The sequence below is a fragment of the Seriola aureovittata genome, chromosome 19 (assembly GCF_021018895.1).
Source record: "Seriola aureovittata isolate HTS-2021-v1 ecotype China chromosome 19, ASM2101889v1, whole genome shotgun sequence".
Classification (NCBI taxonomy): Eukaryota; Metazoa; Chordata; class Actinopteri; order Carangiformes; family Carangidae; genus Seriola; species Seriola aureovittata.
Window position 1 is genome coordinate 13,786,835 of NC_079382.1, and position 15,240 is coordinate 13,802,074.

Sequence of the window (15,240 nt, forward strand, 5' to 3'; positions counted from 1 at the left end):
TGAGTTTATATCCCAAAAGAACACACAGAAGTCAATATTTCATGTTTTATTATTTGCAAAGAGAGTATTCTTCATGAAGTCGGCATTAGCAAACTGTACATACATAAATAACCATTTTCATATTTCATCATTTTTTACAGATTCTGTTTCAACAACGCAGTGATTCTGATGTCTCATCACTGCAGAGTAATTAGCGCAGTTATTACAAAGCACACTATTTATTTAATGTCACAGCCGTCTACTAAAACACTACCAGTGATTGTTTGGCTTTCTTAAAAGCAGGGGAGTTTCAAGTGCATGCTCAAACAGAAAGATAAAAAAATATCTGCCTGTATTCAAAGGCATTTCAACTATAATATACAAATCAGTTTCATTTTTTTTTTTTTAAAACAAGAGAGCTCATGTCTTTTTCTATTGGCTCCAGTTGATTAAATACTTAAATTAAAGACAGGAATACAAGCCTTGGCTTTTGGGGAAAGAAGTCGGCCATCTTGGCTGGACGGCTTCAGTGCAGTACCTTCGACAGTGCTTATGTCAGTGCTATACGTTTAGATTTTAGCTTTAACGTCATATGAAGACTTCATTTCAAAATTCAAGCAGGTTCTTTTGAAATGTGTAAAGCAAAAAACACTAAGCTACATCTTCCTGTTGAGTTTTGTTGCTGTGCTTTCAGAGAGAAACTCTTCACTTCTAAGACTGAATGATTGCTACTCTAGTCTACTCTACAACTTACCGGTACAATATCCCACACTGGTGGTGCTTTAGCTTCATCAATACTAACAATCTATGAACTGATTGAACACTAAATAAATAGTAGCAGCACTGGATATCATGGACAAAAAGCACGGTCGACTTTGGCTCCCAACATAGAGTATATAAATAGTGCTTTGTTTTTCATTGATTTCACAGGTTTCCTCAGAAACCTTAAAAAATAATATACACATTTAAGTTAAAACAATGAAACATTTGGATTGGGGGAGGGTGGTCTCCAGATGAAGGTCCATTTAGTCTGGAGAGTTAGAGTTTTAAAGGGTTGAGGTGATTTCAGGAGATTGGGTGTGCAATGTTAGTGAGAGAAGTCTTCATATCACCTCTGAATCACTTCATAATGCATGTGGCTCCCCAGCAGGGTAAGAGTTTGTAGCTTTAGGGCACGGGGTGAAGAGGAAACATTCACAGGAGTCAGTGGAGTCCTTGGCAAAGCAGTAGGTAGATATTCAGCTGCTCCTCATATGGGCGGAGGTCCATTGGTGTAGCGCAGCATTGGATGGAAGGAGCGGGCAAAGTTGTTGGCATGGTGGCAACTGTAGTCCTCCTCGGTCATGGGCACTAGACATGCCAGACCAATGAGGAGCAGGAGGAGCAGTTGGACGGGGAGCGCAGCCCTGAGGACCCGCAGCAGGAAGGACTGGCCCTTCGAGGAGGAGGAGGAGGAGGAGGGCGACGAGGAGACGCCGTCCGGAAGGTCAGAACGGGAGGAAACGCAGCCAGCGGCGCCTGGTGATCTGCTCCGGCTGCAGGAAGACACACACACAAGTTAAACACAACAGAGAAAAGACCCGAGTTCATTAGTATTTGCAAATCACTTTTGTCTTGTGAAAATTCCTTTTAACATTTACATAATCAACTAAAATTTGAGGTTTGTATGCTCGTCTGTATAGTGAAAAATGCTCCAAGCTCAAGGAAATCAGAAATGCATGACTCTCAAGATACAATTATTTTGTGTTAAATCAAATCTTTTTTTCAGGATTGATTTTAATATCACCAGGTAGCTGGGAAGTACTTTGTCTAAGTACTGGAACACTAAAATGATCAATGGAAAACTAAGCTTGATTAAATGATAAATCAATTGACAGAAAATTCTTTGGGAACTATTTCAATAATTGGTCATTTATATTTTCATAAATTATTTTCAAGCAAAAACTACAAAGCACCTCTTTTAAGTTTCTCAAATATGCTTTTTTGTTTCACTGAGATTATCTTCTCATTCAGCAAATTTCTTAAAATGTGCACAGTCAGGCAGTCATTTATGTGTACAGTTATTTATTTGCACTAGTAATGTCATTTTTCTTAAGGAGTGCACTTTCTTGGTTGTTTTTTGTGGGTTTTAAACGTCTATTCTATGTGCCCTTTAAATTGCCCCCTGGGGACAAATAAACGTTCTTGAATTGAACTGATATAAATGTAAATTAAATGTCTTTGGGTTTTAAACTGATGGCTTGGGCTTTAGGGACCTGAGATGGGCATTTTGCACTATGTTCTGACATTTTTAAAGACCAAGTGATTAATTGAAAATAATCTTCAGAGTAATTGATAAGGAAAAATAATTTTTTGCTCAATAAATCTGAAAATTCTGATGTTTTAAATAATGTTAAGAAGACATCTTTGCAAATACTATTTTACCCATGTCTCGCAAAAGAATGAGCACTCGACAAAAAATTAAGAGGAAGGAAAGCAAAAATACAGAAATGCAGCAAATAGACTCAGATCCAGCAGGTAGAGATCAAGAGAGTCAAAAGTTGAACACAGACACATGTACAGTAGATCTGCGTACACACACAAAACAGGCACAAACACACTAAAGAAAAAACAAAAAAACAGTTAGTTAACCACAAGCATTTGTAAATAGCCAACTGTGTCTCACTGGGAGGGGGGATGCTCTGGATTTAGAGCAGAGTGTGTGAGAGTTCAATGCCACGTTTTATTCCAAACAAGTAGGAGAAATGCCAAATGCCTCTCTGGAGATTTCCACTGTTAGAGCCAAGACTGTAGGGGGGGAACAGCATGTTCTTACTGCGACTCATCCTCACGGAGGATGAAAGAGGGTCAGACACCCAGCCAATTTCATTCAGTCCTCCTACATCCTACAAAACAGCTGCTGTGAACATGCGTAAGCAACATGTGCACATCATGTGTGAGGCAACCTCTCCTGCTTTGCTGGATTTCTGTTTCCACAGCCCAATAGAATGTGATTAAGGGTCCCTGCTTCTCATACATAGGATGCTATCAGGGGAAAACAAACGCATTATTTCTGCTACACACACTCATGGCAAGACTAGTTTAGGCTGAGTCTTCGCCAGGTATTATTGTTGGCAGTTAATAAAAATCATGGAAAGTTGAATCAGAAATGACAGAGGTCAGAGGTGGGTGAGTTTAGAGGTCTGGAAAGGAAACAAAGGAAAGAAAGTGGGAGTTAAGGAAGAAGGAAAAGCCGCAGGAGTTTATGCATCATATCCTGCTTTAAAACTATGAGGAGGATGAAACAGGAAGGAAGCATGAGAAAGAAAAACAGCTGGAGGAAGCAGGGCAGAGGGGGGTCACTGGGATTCAGATAGTGCCATCTAGTGGGCAAAGAGGGTGCTACAAAGTCACTCTGAGAAAGGAGAAGCAAAAAGTATGACAAGGCAATATTTCATGATGCCATTGAAAAAGCAGCAGGGCAAAGAGAAGCAGTGAAATAAAACATTTAAAGGAGAAAGGGAGCGGCCTGATGTAGGCGATTCCCCACTCGTTTAAGAGCTGGTAACATGGTCTCTAGAGTGAGGGAGGATCATGGAACGCAGGATTAAAGCCTTATAAATTAATTAAAAAGCCGATGTGTAAAACATGGCTGATTGTGTTTCATTGATTTTTTTCATGAGTTGAATCAATAAAAATCAAGTGTCTAGTGGGTCGTGGCTTTTGTTCCATCATCATCCCGTGTTTCTAGAGTCCAGGAGAGAGGTACCTGTGGCGCGGGCCGCTTTCAGGGTGTCCTGGGTGGGCCTGACTACTTTTGCCTCGGGGCTGTATCACGTAATGAGCAGGGAGGGGTAAAAGAAAGAAAAGAATGTTTCAGTCAAGGGCAAATAAAGACCAAGCCTCAGATGAGAGAAAAACAAATAACATAAAAAGAGCCATAACATCGCTAGAGAAAGAATCATCAACAACCAAAGAGCAGCAACATAATCAATGACGGTGATTGACTTTCAGAACCAAGAAATCTGGCTTCTCAAGACTAAATCCTGAAGAGTCACGTTAAAAGAAACTGGTAAAATTAAATATCTTTAACTGTTACTTACAATACAACCTTTTTTCATGCATGTTTTCTAAAATACGATATCGATGAATCCATTAGAGAACAGTTTTATCATATAAAACGAAAAGCCAGGATTTCTTGTACATTTTTTTAGCAGATCAACATGGTGTGGGGCGGCAAACAACATCTCAAACAAAGGGAGGGGTGGGGGTGGAGGAGGGCAGCAACAAGTCTTTTCATGTACATGTTAGCAGAGCTGTTGCAAAAGGGAAAAACATTTATGTTGACCATAAAAGTAAAGTGGTAGGGTGGGAATATCTATGAGACGGCAGGTTGACGGTGATGTTGATTTACTGTCTCTTATGGAGCACAGATGCTAACCCCTCCCCCACCCTCCCGCTCCCCACTGGACATTATGAGGGAAAACTTTACCAATCGTTTGCGACTCTCGAGGGTCACCTCTGACACAGGAGCAGCTGATTCACAGATTTCTGTTATGCCAAGAGGCAACGGCAAGCAATCCTGAAAAATAAAACAACAGTCACTTTAATATTTAGATCTACATAAATAAAACTGCTGCTAATGGAGAGGAGCGTTTTGTTGGTTCAACATAAAGTGGCCGCTCCTTCATTCACTTCAGTGTTGTCTGACCTGCTGTGTGTCCACGGTCTCCAGTCTCCTCTCCAGCCCCTCCAGGTCTGAGCTGACCTCCCTCAGGAGCAGCCTCAGCCTGTTCCAGATCACGTGCACCTTCTCCTGGGCCTCAAGACACTCGCTGCCCTGAGCCTGGATCTGTTCTGAGGTCTGCGATGGCGGCAGCAGGGTCTGAGGTTTAGTGTTGACCAGTAGCTGAGCCGAGAGCTCCTGAAGGGACGACACCTTCTGCTGCGAGTCCAGCAGCTCACGCTTGATTTGCTGCAGGACAGGAGACAGGGTTATGTTTTTAATCTTTCTTAGTTCTATATTTTTAACATATTTCACTGATGTTGTTTCTTCTTTCTCTATATTTGTTGTAGTTTGATTTGTTCTAGTTTTAGTCCTATTTATGAAGAATTTAGGGCTCAGCTCTGCATGAAAGGTACTACACAACTAAAGCTATTTGTTATTTTTTAGAGCTATTGTCTATGTCCTAGATTGAGGGGTAATGACATCAAAGAAACCTTACGATCACAACATATTATAATTGTTGTCCTTAGTTTTGCTCAGGATTCCACTTTGCTCTAGAAACTCCGTAGTGAAACCCAAAGTGAGCTTTAGGCACCAAAGGAGGTTTATTAAGTGACAGTGGTTAATATAAAAGGCTAAAACAGAGGTGATGAAACTCCCCTGACCAGATACGAGTCTGCGGTACACAAGGCTGGTAGCAGAAGGAAGTACCGTCAATGTTTTGTGATGAGCTCGTAATGTTTCACGATCCACTTTGGGAGGGATGGGCACCACCTCGTTCCTCCTGCGGTCGATGTTCTCCAACCACAGCAGCAGACCGTGGCTCATCTCATGAAACTCCTGAAAGGAAACATGGTATGACTGACAGTGGGTGTGTGTTATTACTCTTCTATTTATCCCTTCTTTCTGGTTTGTTAATTCATTTTTGCTGAGGCAATAATCACACAGGACAGTGTGGATACAATTTGATAGAGAAAAAACAAAGTTAAACCTAGTATTTTGTGTGTTTTTTGTACCTGGCACTGCATCAGCGCCCTCTGCAGCTCCTCCCTCCAGTCCTCCAGCGAGGTACCGAGCCGATCCCAGCGCAAGTTCATCTCTTTCAGCCCGTCTCTCAACTCCCAGGCCTCCTCAGAGTCGGGATCTGATTGGAGGAAGTCTGCGCTGCTCAGGTTGATGGACAGAACCTCTGACTTGTGGGCATCCATCCCCTTCTGCAGCTCCTGAGAGCGAGAGTCAAAGAGGAAAGTATTCAGAGCAGCATCCAAACATACGGGTCAAGAGATTGCTTACAGCGAACCATGAGCCCGGCCAGACTTTATGTTGCTACTAGAGAGGAGGCTGGGAATAGATGAGGTGCCAACAGATAAAGTGCAGGAGGATTAGGCTGAGGTGGTCGGGACACATTAGATGCAAGTCATTAGACTTCAGAGGGGTGTATTTATAGATTAGTGATATCTTGTCTAATGCTTTACAGGCAGCAACAGCTGGACTGGTTGTGTGTTGTGTTGTGTTGTTAGTGTGTGTTTGAGTGTGTGAGGGTGAGTTGAGGGACAAAGTTGTTTGAGCCCTGCACATGAAGTAGGACATTAAAACAATGCCAGTGGGGTGAATTACTGCAGAGTAGTGAATTCTACTGTACAGGGACTAATAAACATAAATAAATGTGCACAAAATAACTGCAAGTGCAATATCCAACTCCATGAAAGGTAAATTATCAGAAAAAAATGTTCATAACAAAGTGGTGCAGAAAAATCTTTCCTAACGTTTGCTCTTCTAATACAGTGATTGAAACAGACACACAAAACCATGCACTAACCTTGAGCTTCTTGATTCTCTGCTGGATGGTGTGTATATCGGTGCTGAGATCGAGCCCTCGCAGCTGGCTGAGTTCAGCCTCGGACTGACCCAGCCAGGCCCTCATGGTCTGCAGATCTGTGATCAGCTGCTGCCACTGCTGCAGATTCTGTTTGTGTCGGTGTTTCTCGCTCAGGGACTGAGCCTGGATCAGCTCCCAGCGCTCGATCACACCTAGTGGAAAAACACAGATGCAGTTCAAACAGCTCACACAGTATTTACAGGAGGAAGTAATCTGATATGTGTGTGTGTGTGTGTGTGTGTGTGTGTGTGTGTGTGTGTGTGTGTGTGTGTGTGTGTGTGTGTGTGTGTGTGTGTGTGTGTGTAACTGACCTGCACTCTGAGTGTCTGTGCTGGTGGGGTTGGTGAGCCCCGGCATGTCATCGTCATCTTCAGTCAGCTCTCCCTCTGTTTTCTTCACGGCGTCTATACTGCCTCGACACTCTCCCATCAGACGCATCTGGAATAAGAGTTACAAGTATTCAAAGCCCTTTTTTACCAAAATCTTGCCTGATGTACTTCTCACTCATGTTAGAGTGCGATTTAAGGCAGAGGAAGAGGAAGAAGAGGACTCACATAGCCCATGTATGTGGAGTCGATGTCGGGGCTGGAACGGTTGGCACTGGCCTCTCTCTGCTGGAGGTGATATCGTCCTGCGTCCAGAGCCTGATCCAGCTGTCTCAGACTGGCCTCCAGCTGGCCTGGCTCACCTGCACAGAGACCGCAACAGGGTCAGGAAATATAAGGGGTGAAGTTTGCAATGATAAAGCTTTCGTTAGCAGGCAGTTGGTGTAGACCGATGGTGTGGCGGCATGCATTAGTCTGAAATGGAAAATAACGGCACATCATGACAGAAAGAACAGAGAAGTCGAGTTTTAACATGTTAAACAATGAAAATAACTGTTAAATGAAGGAGCACAAACTAAAGACAACACAAAAAATGCGATGGTGGAAGTGGGAATTTAGTGAGCAAGGCCTCAGCATGCAATGGTGTCATCTCTGCAAGGAGATAAACAAAGATTTTTCTAGATGGTGGAGCATGCAACTTTGATGAAGTTTCTTAGTATGGGGGTAGACCTCTGTTAAAAACAAAAGAAGCCTGTTTTAGTTGTAGGCATGCTCTTCCTTATCAGCACCAGAGGGCTGCTGTTGCCTACCAGAGGACGATTTCAGTGTGTTCTCAGTCAGTTTTATATAGGCCTCTGGGCTCTCTGGGATAACTACATCTGGGAAGAGAGACATAGAACATATACTGCTTATAATGTGGGCATGATTGAATGTGACTTCTCTGCTAATCTATGAATGCACTGGCACTGATGTCCTCGTGCCGGATCTGGATGTTCAACTGATCTCTGTTTGTGTAGAAGATTTCTACTTTTTCCCCCCATCATGGCAGAGAGCGGTTTTCATTTATTATTTCAAAATGTGAGTGTAACTGGCACCAGACTGATAGAAATGACAGGACTTTATTTGAATACTTGGTTGGTATTTTATTTGAAAAGATACCGTAAGTGCCTTTTTTTTCAAGATGGCTTAAAGAGCAAAATGTTACAATACTGGGAAAATATATTTGTGTAATAATCTCTTGCTCTGTGATGTATATTTTTCCACTGGCAGACTGAGTGTCATGTTTCAAAATCACACATCAGCTGCTATAAACCTAATGACAGATACATATTTTTAAAATAACTTCTTACTATAGACGAGAATATCTTTGAATAAACTTTTCGATTTCAATCCAAGTTTTTCATTCATAATAGGAAATTTGAATTTATCATCTATGTAGCATTGTGTGTTTTACTGTAGACAAATTTGCATATTAAAAAAAGACTCAGCTATGGTAGTAAAAATAAATTAAAGTAACTAATTACATAAGTACCAATGCAATGCTGTCACTATTTTGCCTATAATGAGAACTAAATTTAATGGTTCTTTCAAAGGAACTTCCTATGAAATACTTGTTTCACAGACCTTATAGTTACATCCATAAGAAATCAGCATGTATAAATTAAGCCAATCACAGTCCCTGAAGTTGGACCAACCTGACAGCACTGTGGCAGCCGTCCTCAGATACTCATCCTCCTCCTCTTGCCCTCTGCTCCTTTCCCCATGGCCTCGTCCTCCAGGGCTCTCCAGACCTCTGCTCAGGTCGTAGTCATGGTCCCACTCCAACGGGATGGAGTCCACGCTGGCCGGAGTGTCCCGTCCCGAGCGGTCGGCCCGGATGAGGGTGGCCGTACCCGAGGCTTGACGGCTGGATGTCCGGGGCAAAGAGGAGTCGCCCCACTGCAGCTCAGAGAGGTCGCCTCCTTCCTCCACGTCCAACTCTCTGTCTGAGCCATCGAGCTCATCGTCAGCCAACTGTGCGAGACGGGCAGGAAAAGGATGAAATGAAAGAAAGAATAATGTAAGAAAGAAAGGGAGTACACGCAGAAAATGGAGGGTCAGACATGGTAGAGGTTATCAAATTTCTAAGTATGTGTAACTAAGAAGTGTGAGAATGCGGGTTGTGAGGCACAGTGAGGTGAGCGTGTGCGCCGTACTGACTGTTACCATGCTAATATAATGAGTGTGTATTCTGTTCCTTACCAGCTGTCAGTGTGAAACTATGTCTGACACATGTTTTCACCATGTCACAGGAGGTGAAGGAGGACAGCTGTAGTTGTTCATTTTGCTATGTGTTTACAGAGCGCTTCGAGTTCCCCGAGTCAACTACTCACTGTCACAACATCACAGCCAGTTTCACTTCTCGCAGTGAAACACAGTCAGCAGCAAATACATTACCAGTTACATTCATTTATTACATGACAATGTGTCTTAATGCTACATGCCGTGTCATCTGTGTATCTGTACTCACAGGCAGACGCGTGAGTTTCTTGTAGTATCTCTCAACTCGTCCGAACACCTCCTGGCAGTATCTCTGCAGCTCCTCCAGCTCCTCCTCGATGACGGCTGCATCCAGAGGTTCGCTCTTCTCGATCAGAGCTTCGCCCTGCCTGAACACCAGCTCAATCTTCCCCGTGTTCAGGTAGATCTCCTGCTGGAACGCCTGAGAAACACACACAGCAGAGGTCAGGGCGAAGGAGGGCTGCATCTAACAATCCTTTTCATTATTGGATAATCTATTGATTGAATAATCACTCATGTATTCAATCAAATGTTTAAAAAAAAAAACTATGAAATGTTAAAAAAACAAAAAAAAACTAAACTGAAAATTACAATCACATTTACTGCAGCAGAACTCAAAGTAAAGCCTCAAAATTGTCAAAAAACTTGAGAATTTCAATTTACAGTGATAAAAACATGACAAGAGCAATCAAATATTTGCATTTGAGGAACTTTAACCAGCAAATATTTCATATTTCTTTTGATAAAAAACAAAAATGATTTAATTCCTTATTATTAACTAAGCAATGATCCAAATAAAAGTTTCAGCAAAGGATTTTTTTTTAAATCCACTTCTATCATTACATTACATTGTATTTTTCTTTGTTGTATTCTGTTACTTTAGCTGCTGCAGAAGCTGAAGTTTCCAATTATTACATTTTTGCCTCATCTAATCAATTTTCATCTCCTTCCTAGAACAGAACAGTTTCTGTCTTGATAAACTACAGAGGAATTTGTTCACCTCATACTGTGGTAGATGCTTTATTAGAAAAGGCTGAAAAAATAAAAAGTATGACTGATGCTTTGTACTGACACATGGAGTTTCTTCACAGTATTCAAACATTGTGTCTGTCCGCCTCACCTTGAGCTGTTTTATCTTGGCCTGTACGTCACACTCAGAGAAGTGCTCTATGTTGGTGAGCTGGAGGTCCATCTCCGTCAGCCACACCAGGATGCTGTCTCGTGCCGACTCAAACTCCTCTCTCTGGCTGATGAAGTGCTGTGTGAACACAGCCAGACAAACAACGATTCTTCATTTACTTGAGTTTTTCTCCATCTGAATCGAACTAGCTTACTTCCCAATGTATTTAAATGTGAATGGAGTAAAGCAGTAAGATATTATTATTCACGGAATAATAGAACAAGAGCTTGCTAACGGAGAGGAAGACGCATCAGCTGTTAGATTAGTTCCATATATTTCACAGTGACTTGCTAACGCCTCATGTGATGTTACCCTGAGTCTGCGTAGGATGGCAGCCACCCTCTTCTGCAGGTTATCCCATCGCTTGTTCCCATCATGCACCATTTCTCTGAGACGGCAGGAGGAGTCGGTGCGGTTCTCGCGGGCCAGGCGGCGGTATTGTTTGTTGATGAGCTCCAGCTGGGTCAGACACTCCTGCACCTGACGCTGGAAGGCCTGCGATGAAAACCCACATACATGCACACACATTAATTAAAGCTCTGAATTAACACACACTTTCTTGCAAATAAATATGCAATGTTAAATTCTTTCCTTCAAACATTTTTCACATGCGTGCACAGAGAAAACAAACACTTTGCAAGGACCACAGCTAACCCTTAAAATCCCAAAATATGTCAAAAAAGGTTATGTTGTTAACTGAATGAACTTTTCAGTCAGGCACAAGCAGGGCAGATGGCAACGGTCCAGGCCAGACAGTGAGCCAGCAGGAATGTGCACGTGCACACTGATGGACCGCAGCAGCTGAGCAGACCGGTGCAGACAAGTTTCAGTAACATGACACTTCTCTCTTTCTCTCTGTTTCCTCTATCCTGCAGTGATTTTGCTTTGCTTTGATTTATTTTGCTCATAAAGAAGAATTTAAATATCCGACAGAAAAATTTTCAAACTTCAAAGCATGCACATATGAGAATTTTACATAAAAAAACAGCCATACTGTTACCTCACTCACACACTTTGCTACATGCAAACACAGCGCAACAGCAGTGTCTTTTTTACTCCACATTCTGATAATAAAAGTGAAATAAACACACCTCAAACTTTTTCAGCTCCTCTTTAGCAACGGTGTAAAGAACTCCAGAGGAGTTCGGCAGAGCTGCTGTCCTTTCTGAGGCCTTCAGCCAGTCCTCAAACCTGGAGTAATCATCCAGAAACTTCTGCCACAACCTCCACGTCTCTTCGATCCTGCAAAGAAAAATCACTCATGTCATGGCTAAATCTTCCTAAATACATATGATTGTACGGTCAGTGGCGGGACAGTATACTGCAGAAGGCAATGGGATTTAGTTGGTATTACTATCTATGATTACATGTAAGTTTGCAACTCTTTAAAAAAACAACAAAAATAGCGCTGGCTAACAATGTTTGGATTTTATCACCGGTGCATGCATATGACCACGGTATATAGGACTGAATTTATCCAAGATGCACTGACTTGAGCCTCCTCTCCATGGACATGGCACAGATGTTCCTCCAGCGTCTGTCCAGCCCTCTGGTGGCCTGCTGGATGGAGTCACACTCTGTCTCCGTGGAGCAGGCATCACAGTCATGCAGCAGGACTTCACACAGGTTCAACACGGACGCCACGCCTGTGCTGTGTTTCTCTATGTCCCTCTGCAGCTCCTACAAATCGGTGAGAATTACAATTTGACTTTTTCAGCACTCAGAGGTTGTATGTGTATGTTGTGTGTTGTATGTAGCATTCTGCATTTCTTTACATGAAAACTGCACTTCACATAAACCTCTGTTGCTTTAAGTTGCAAAGAGGGTGTGATTTGATGTCTTCTCCCGCTGTGTGGTTCAGCAAACGTGTCTCTACGGTAAACAGGAAGTGCACAGGCTGCCTTGTAAACTAAATGCTCGTGTTCTGGAGAGAAAGGAGGTCAGTGGGTTCTCAGAATCTAGTCCAGATTTAGAGCAGCGGCTTGGCAGCAGGAAGAATACTGATACCTACTGTAGGCTAGTTTTAAACAAACAGCAGAGATACATGCATGAGTCATGCTATGATTTCCTCATGTGCTTCAGTGTCACTCATTTTCCACCAACAATGTGCCTGTGTGCTTGTTTGTGTGCATACAGTACTGGCGCAAGACAGGATGTTATTACCACACGTTGGTCAAGTGATGCAAATTTCTTAAACATCATCATGAACAGAGAGTTCGACGGTTACCACTGCATCCCTCGTAAGGCCTGTAAACAAATCTGTAATTTTTCTTTCTCACTGTTGTAGCCCAGCACTGTTTGTGTGTGGTTCCACTTGCCTGCTGCTGGTTGAGCTTCCGCTGAATCTCCTGGTCGTCACAGGTGTCGTAGACGATGGGCCTGGACAGCTCCGTCTCGATGTGAGCGAGCCAGGACCGCAGGCTGCTCATGTTTTTATCTAACTGCTGCACTGCGACCAGGGTCTCCCTCAACTTCTTCACCCTGTTAGACAAACAAAGTCAGAGTCAACACACGGGACAGCTGTTAACAGCGACAGACAGTCTGGTATGGGAGAAATATGTTGACAGACAATTCACACAGTCAATGTAACGACACACTATATACATACTGTAAATATAACTGGTAAATCAAATAAAATTAGGATCAAATAAAAGTGTATCCAGCTGATATCAGTGTTAAAGGCATGAGAAGTTGTTGAAACGCATGTAAACAGTCATAGAATCGACGACGCATACTGAACACATTATTGATCTGGTTGTGAATTTAAGGTAAGAATGTCTGAATACGACAGAAAGCATTCTTTAGCTCCATCCATGTAGTGGACACAAAATAACAGAGCTACTGTGTGCCATGTTCAGCCAAACAGAGCAGAAGAGTAATATGAGTAGGAGAGTTATTTTTTTTAGAGATCTGTGCAGATATTTTTGTTGGGAAGCGATGAAAACCTTATTTGACCCCAACACAACAACTGGGAACCGTTTTGGATCTGCAGACGCCAGACATCTCCCAACTCTGACCACTGCAATCTATAATATGTGAATGATGTTTAAATTAGCAAGCATCGAGCTCTGACATCAGTCTGCCCAGCTAGCTCAACATTCAACGCCTCACCCTGCAAAGCAATGCAACGCTCACTGTCAGACTTGATCAGCATGAAGGCGGCGGCTGTTCATTATTACATATACAAACTACAACAGACATATTCAGCAGGTCTGCTCCACCTTATACTCTCCGCGTTACGATAGCACTGACTGCGGTGGTCTGAGTGAAGATGCACATCATCCGCACCTATAATGTGGCATTAGATGCTGCATGATATCAGTTGCACACCACATCTCGAAATCTTACTAAACCTGCTGTTAAGCATCTCACAATGCAAAATACTGTGGGACACAGTAGTTTGACTTAGGACACTCACTGCTTTAACTTGCACGTTTTAAAAGCTTGTACAGCTTCATTCCATCAGGTCAGGTCAATTACCATGTCAGTCAGAAAACTATCATTAACACTCCTGCTATTGTCTGAACTGTCTGGAACTTACTGTACTGTGGCATCTCCACCCTGTGCTGGGAACACAGACGGATTAAAACAACACGGCATGAGGCTAATTTACTGTTAAATCCCTTAAAAACAAAACCAACAACTTCAACATAAATTCTCAAGTTTGTCCTGCCTGTTGACATCGCAGTCGCAGTCTGGCAGATCCTCCTCACTCGAGCATCCTGCCATATTATCCGTCCCTAAATCCAAAACCATGGGGGTGCGGGATTCCCAAATACAACGTTAACGGCAGGAAGTGTTACGGTGTTGATCCAAACACTCTTCTCTTCCGTCTGCAAGCTCCACATGGGACTTTCTCTAAACTCTGTCTGTGCTGAGGGGGGAGGGCCAGCAGGTAGTGGTGGGGTGGCACAACTGTGACTTATCAACTGTTGCTCTCCAAGGTTAAAAAAAGAGAACTCCAAACAGGCATGTGTGTATATGTGTATGTGTGTGTGTGTGTGTGTGTGTGTGTGTGTGTGTGTGTGTGTGTGTGTGTGACTGCCTGAGAGTGACAAGTGCTGCTGTTTCTAAAACGAGACTTACAGTCAGAGGCATGTGCCGCAGAGCTGGCGTGTGTTGGAAAATCAGACAACAAATACACACAGAGAGAGTGTGGACAGAAGCAAAGGCTGCAGGCTCCACGCATGGGAGTAAAGCTCGGTGGACAGCGCACAAACTTGAAGAAAAGTTTTCCAATAATGATAATATGTTTGCAGGAGAATAAAAATAGATCCTCGATTGCACAGAAAATAAAAACTCAAGAAATTGTCAAGAGGTTCTTTCACAAGATAACAAAATGCTAAAGAAAACGGTTCATTGTGAGGTTCTCTGCTTCCCGTGACAGCTGCAAAGCGTTTGTTCCTGTTGTTTTAGTTACGGACGGATATAAGAGACAAAGAGAGTGCAGCTGTCTGTATGAGGTCAGATGTTGTCCTCTCTCTCTCTCCTTTCCCTCCTCCAGGACAGTCTCAGAGGGCAACAGCCAGAAAAAAAAGGCCGGGGGAGGAGGGGTAGCCGAGGTAGTATGAGTCAAAGTTCATAACATACAGAAAGAGTTTTTCTTTTTTCACATTTAATCAACATAATGAAAGAATGTCTATGTCTCTCACTAGTCTGCAGCCGTTTCAAAGTGCACTTTTGATTTGACTCAGTCGGTAGCAAACTGGTTCCAACTCTGTTAAGCAGAAGCGTCCGAAGTGCCAAAAAGGCAGAAAGAGACAGAAGAGAGGAGACGAGGAGTGATGAGGAATGTGACCTCTCTGCTTGGTTTGCGGCTCCACTAAAGTAGAAGTCCCACTGACACCAGTAAGGAGCTCAGGAAATGCCTCAGCAGCATTGTGGGAAAACG

General features: G+C 42.9%; 1 protein-coding gene across 7 annotated transcripts in view; it reads right to left on the reverse strand.

Moving 5' to 3' along the window:
* Positions 1-31: 31 nt before the first annotated feature.
* syne1a (spectrin repeat containing, nuclear envelope 1a) overlaps positions 32-15,240 on the reverse strand; it is a 132,539-nt gene continuing 117,330 nt past the window's right edge. For 4 of the 7 annotated variants that reach the window (XM_056405840.1, XM_056405836.1, XM_056405842.1 and 1 more), the window contains 17 exons: positions 12,668-12,830; positions 11,842-12,029; positions 11,441-11,591; positions 10,662-10,844; positions 10,290-10,427; positions 9,399-9,590; positions 8,584-8,902; positions 7,699-7,767; positions 7,118-7,251; positions 6,875-7,001; positions 6,504-6,715; positions 5,701-5,907; positions 5,396-5,545; positions 4,670-4,933; positions 4,451-4,540; positions 3,728-3,786; positions 32-1,514 (listed from right to left, as the gene is read on the reverse strand). In XM_056405840.1, the coding sequence (XP_056261815.1) occupies positions 1,229-1,514; positions 3,728-3,786; positions 4,451-4,540; positions 4,670-4,933; positions 5,396-5,545; positions 5,701-5,907; positions 6,504-6,715; positions 6,875-7,001; positions 7,118-7,251; positions 7,699-7,767; positions 8,584-8,902; positions 9,399-9,590; positions 10,290-10,427; positions 10,662-10,844; positions 11,441-11,591; positions 11,842-12,029; positions 12,668-12,830 (2,932 nt within the window). In that variant the 3' untranslated portion in view covers positions 32-1,228. The remainder of the gene's footprint in view (positions 1,515-3,727; positions 3,787-4,450; positions 4,541-4,669; positions 4,934-5,395; positions 5,546-5,700; positions 5,908-6,503; positions 6,716-6,874; positions 7,002-7,117; positions 7,252-7,698; positions 7,768-8,583; positions 8,903-9,398; positions 9,591-10,289; positions 10,428-10,661; positions 10,845-11,440; positions 11,592-11,841; positions 12,030-12,667; positions 12,831-15,240) is intronic. The other 3 variants (XM_056405837.1, XM_056405839.1, XM_056405841.1) reach the window with 3 other exon arrangements.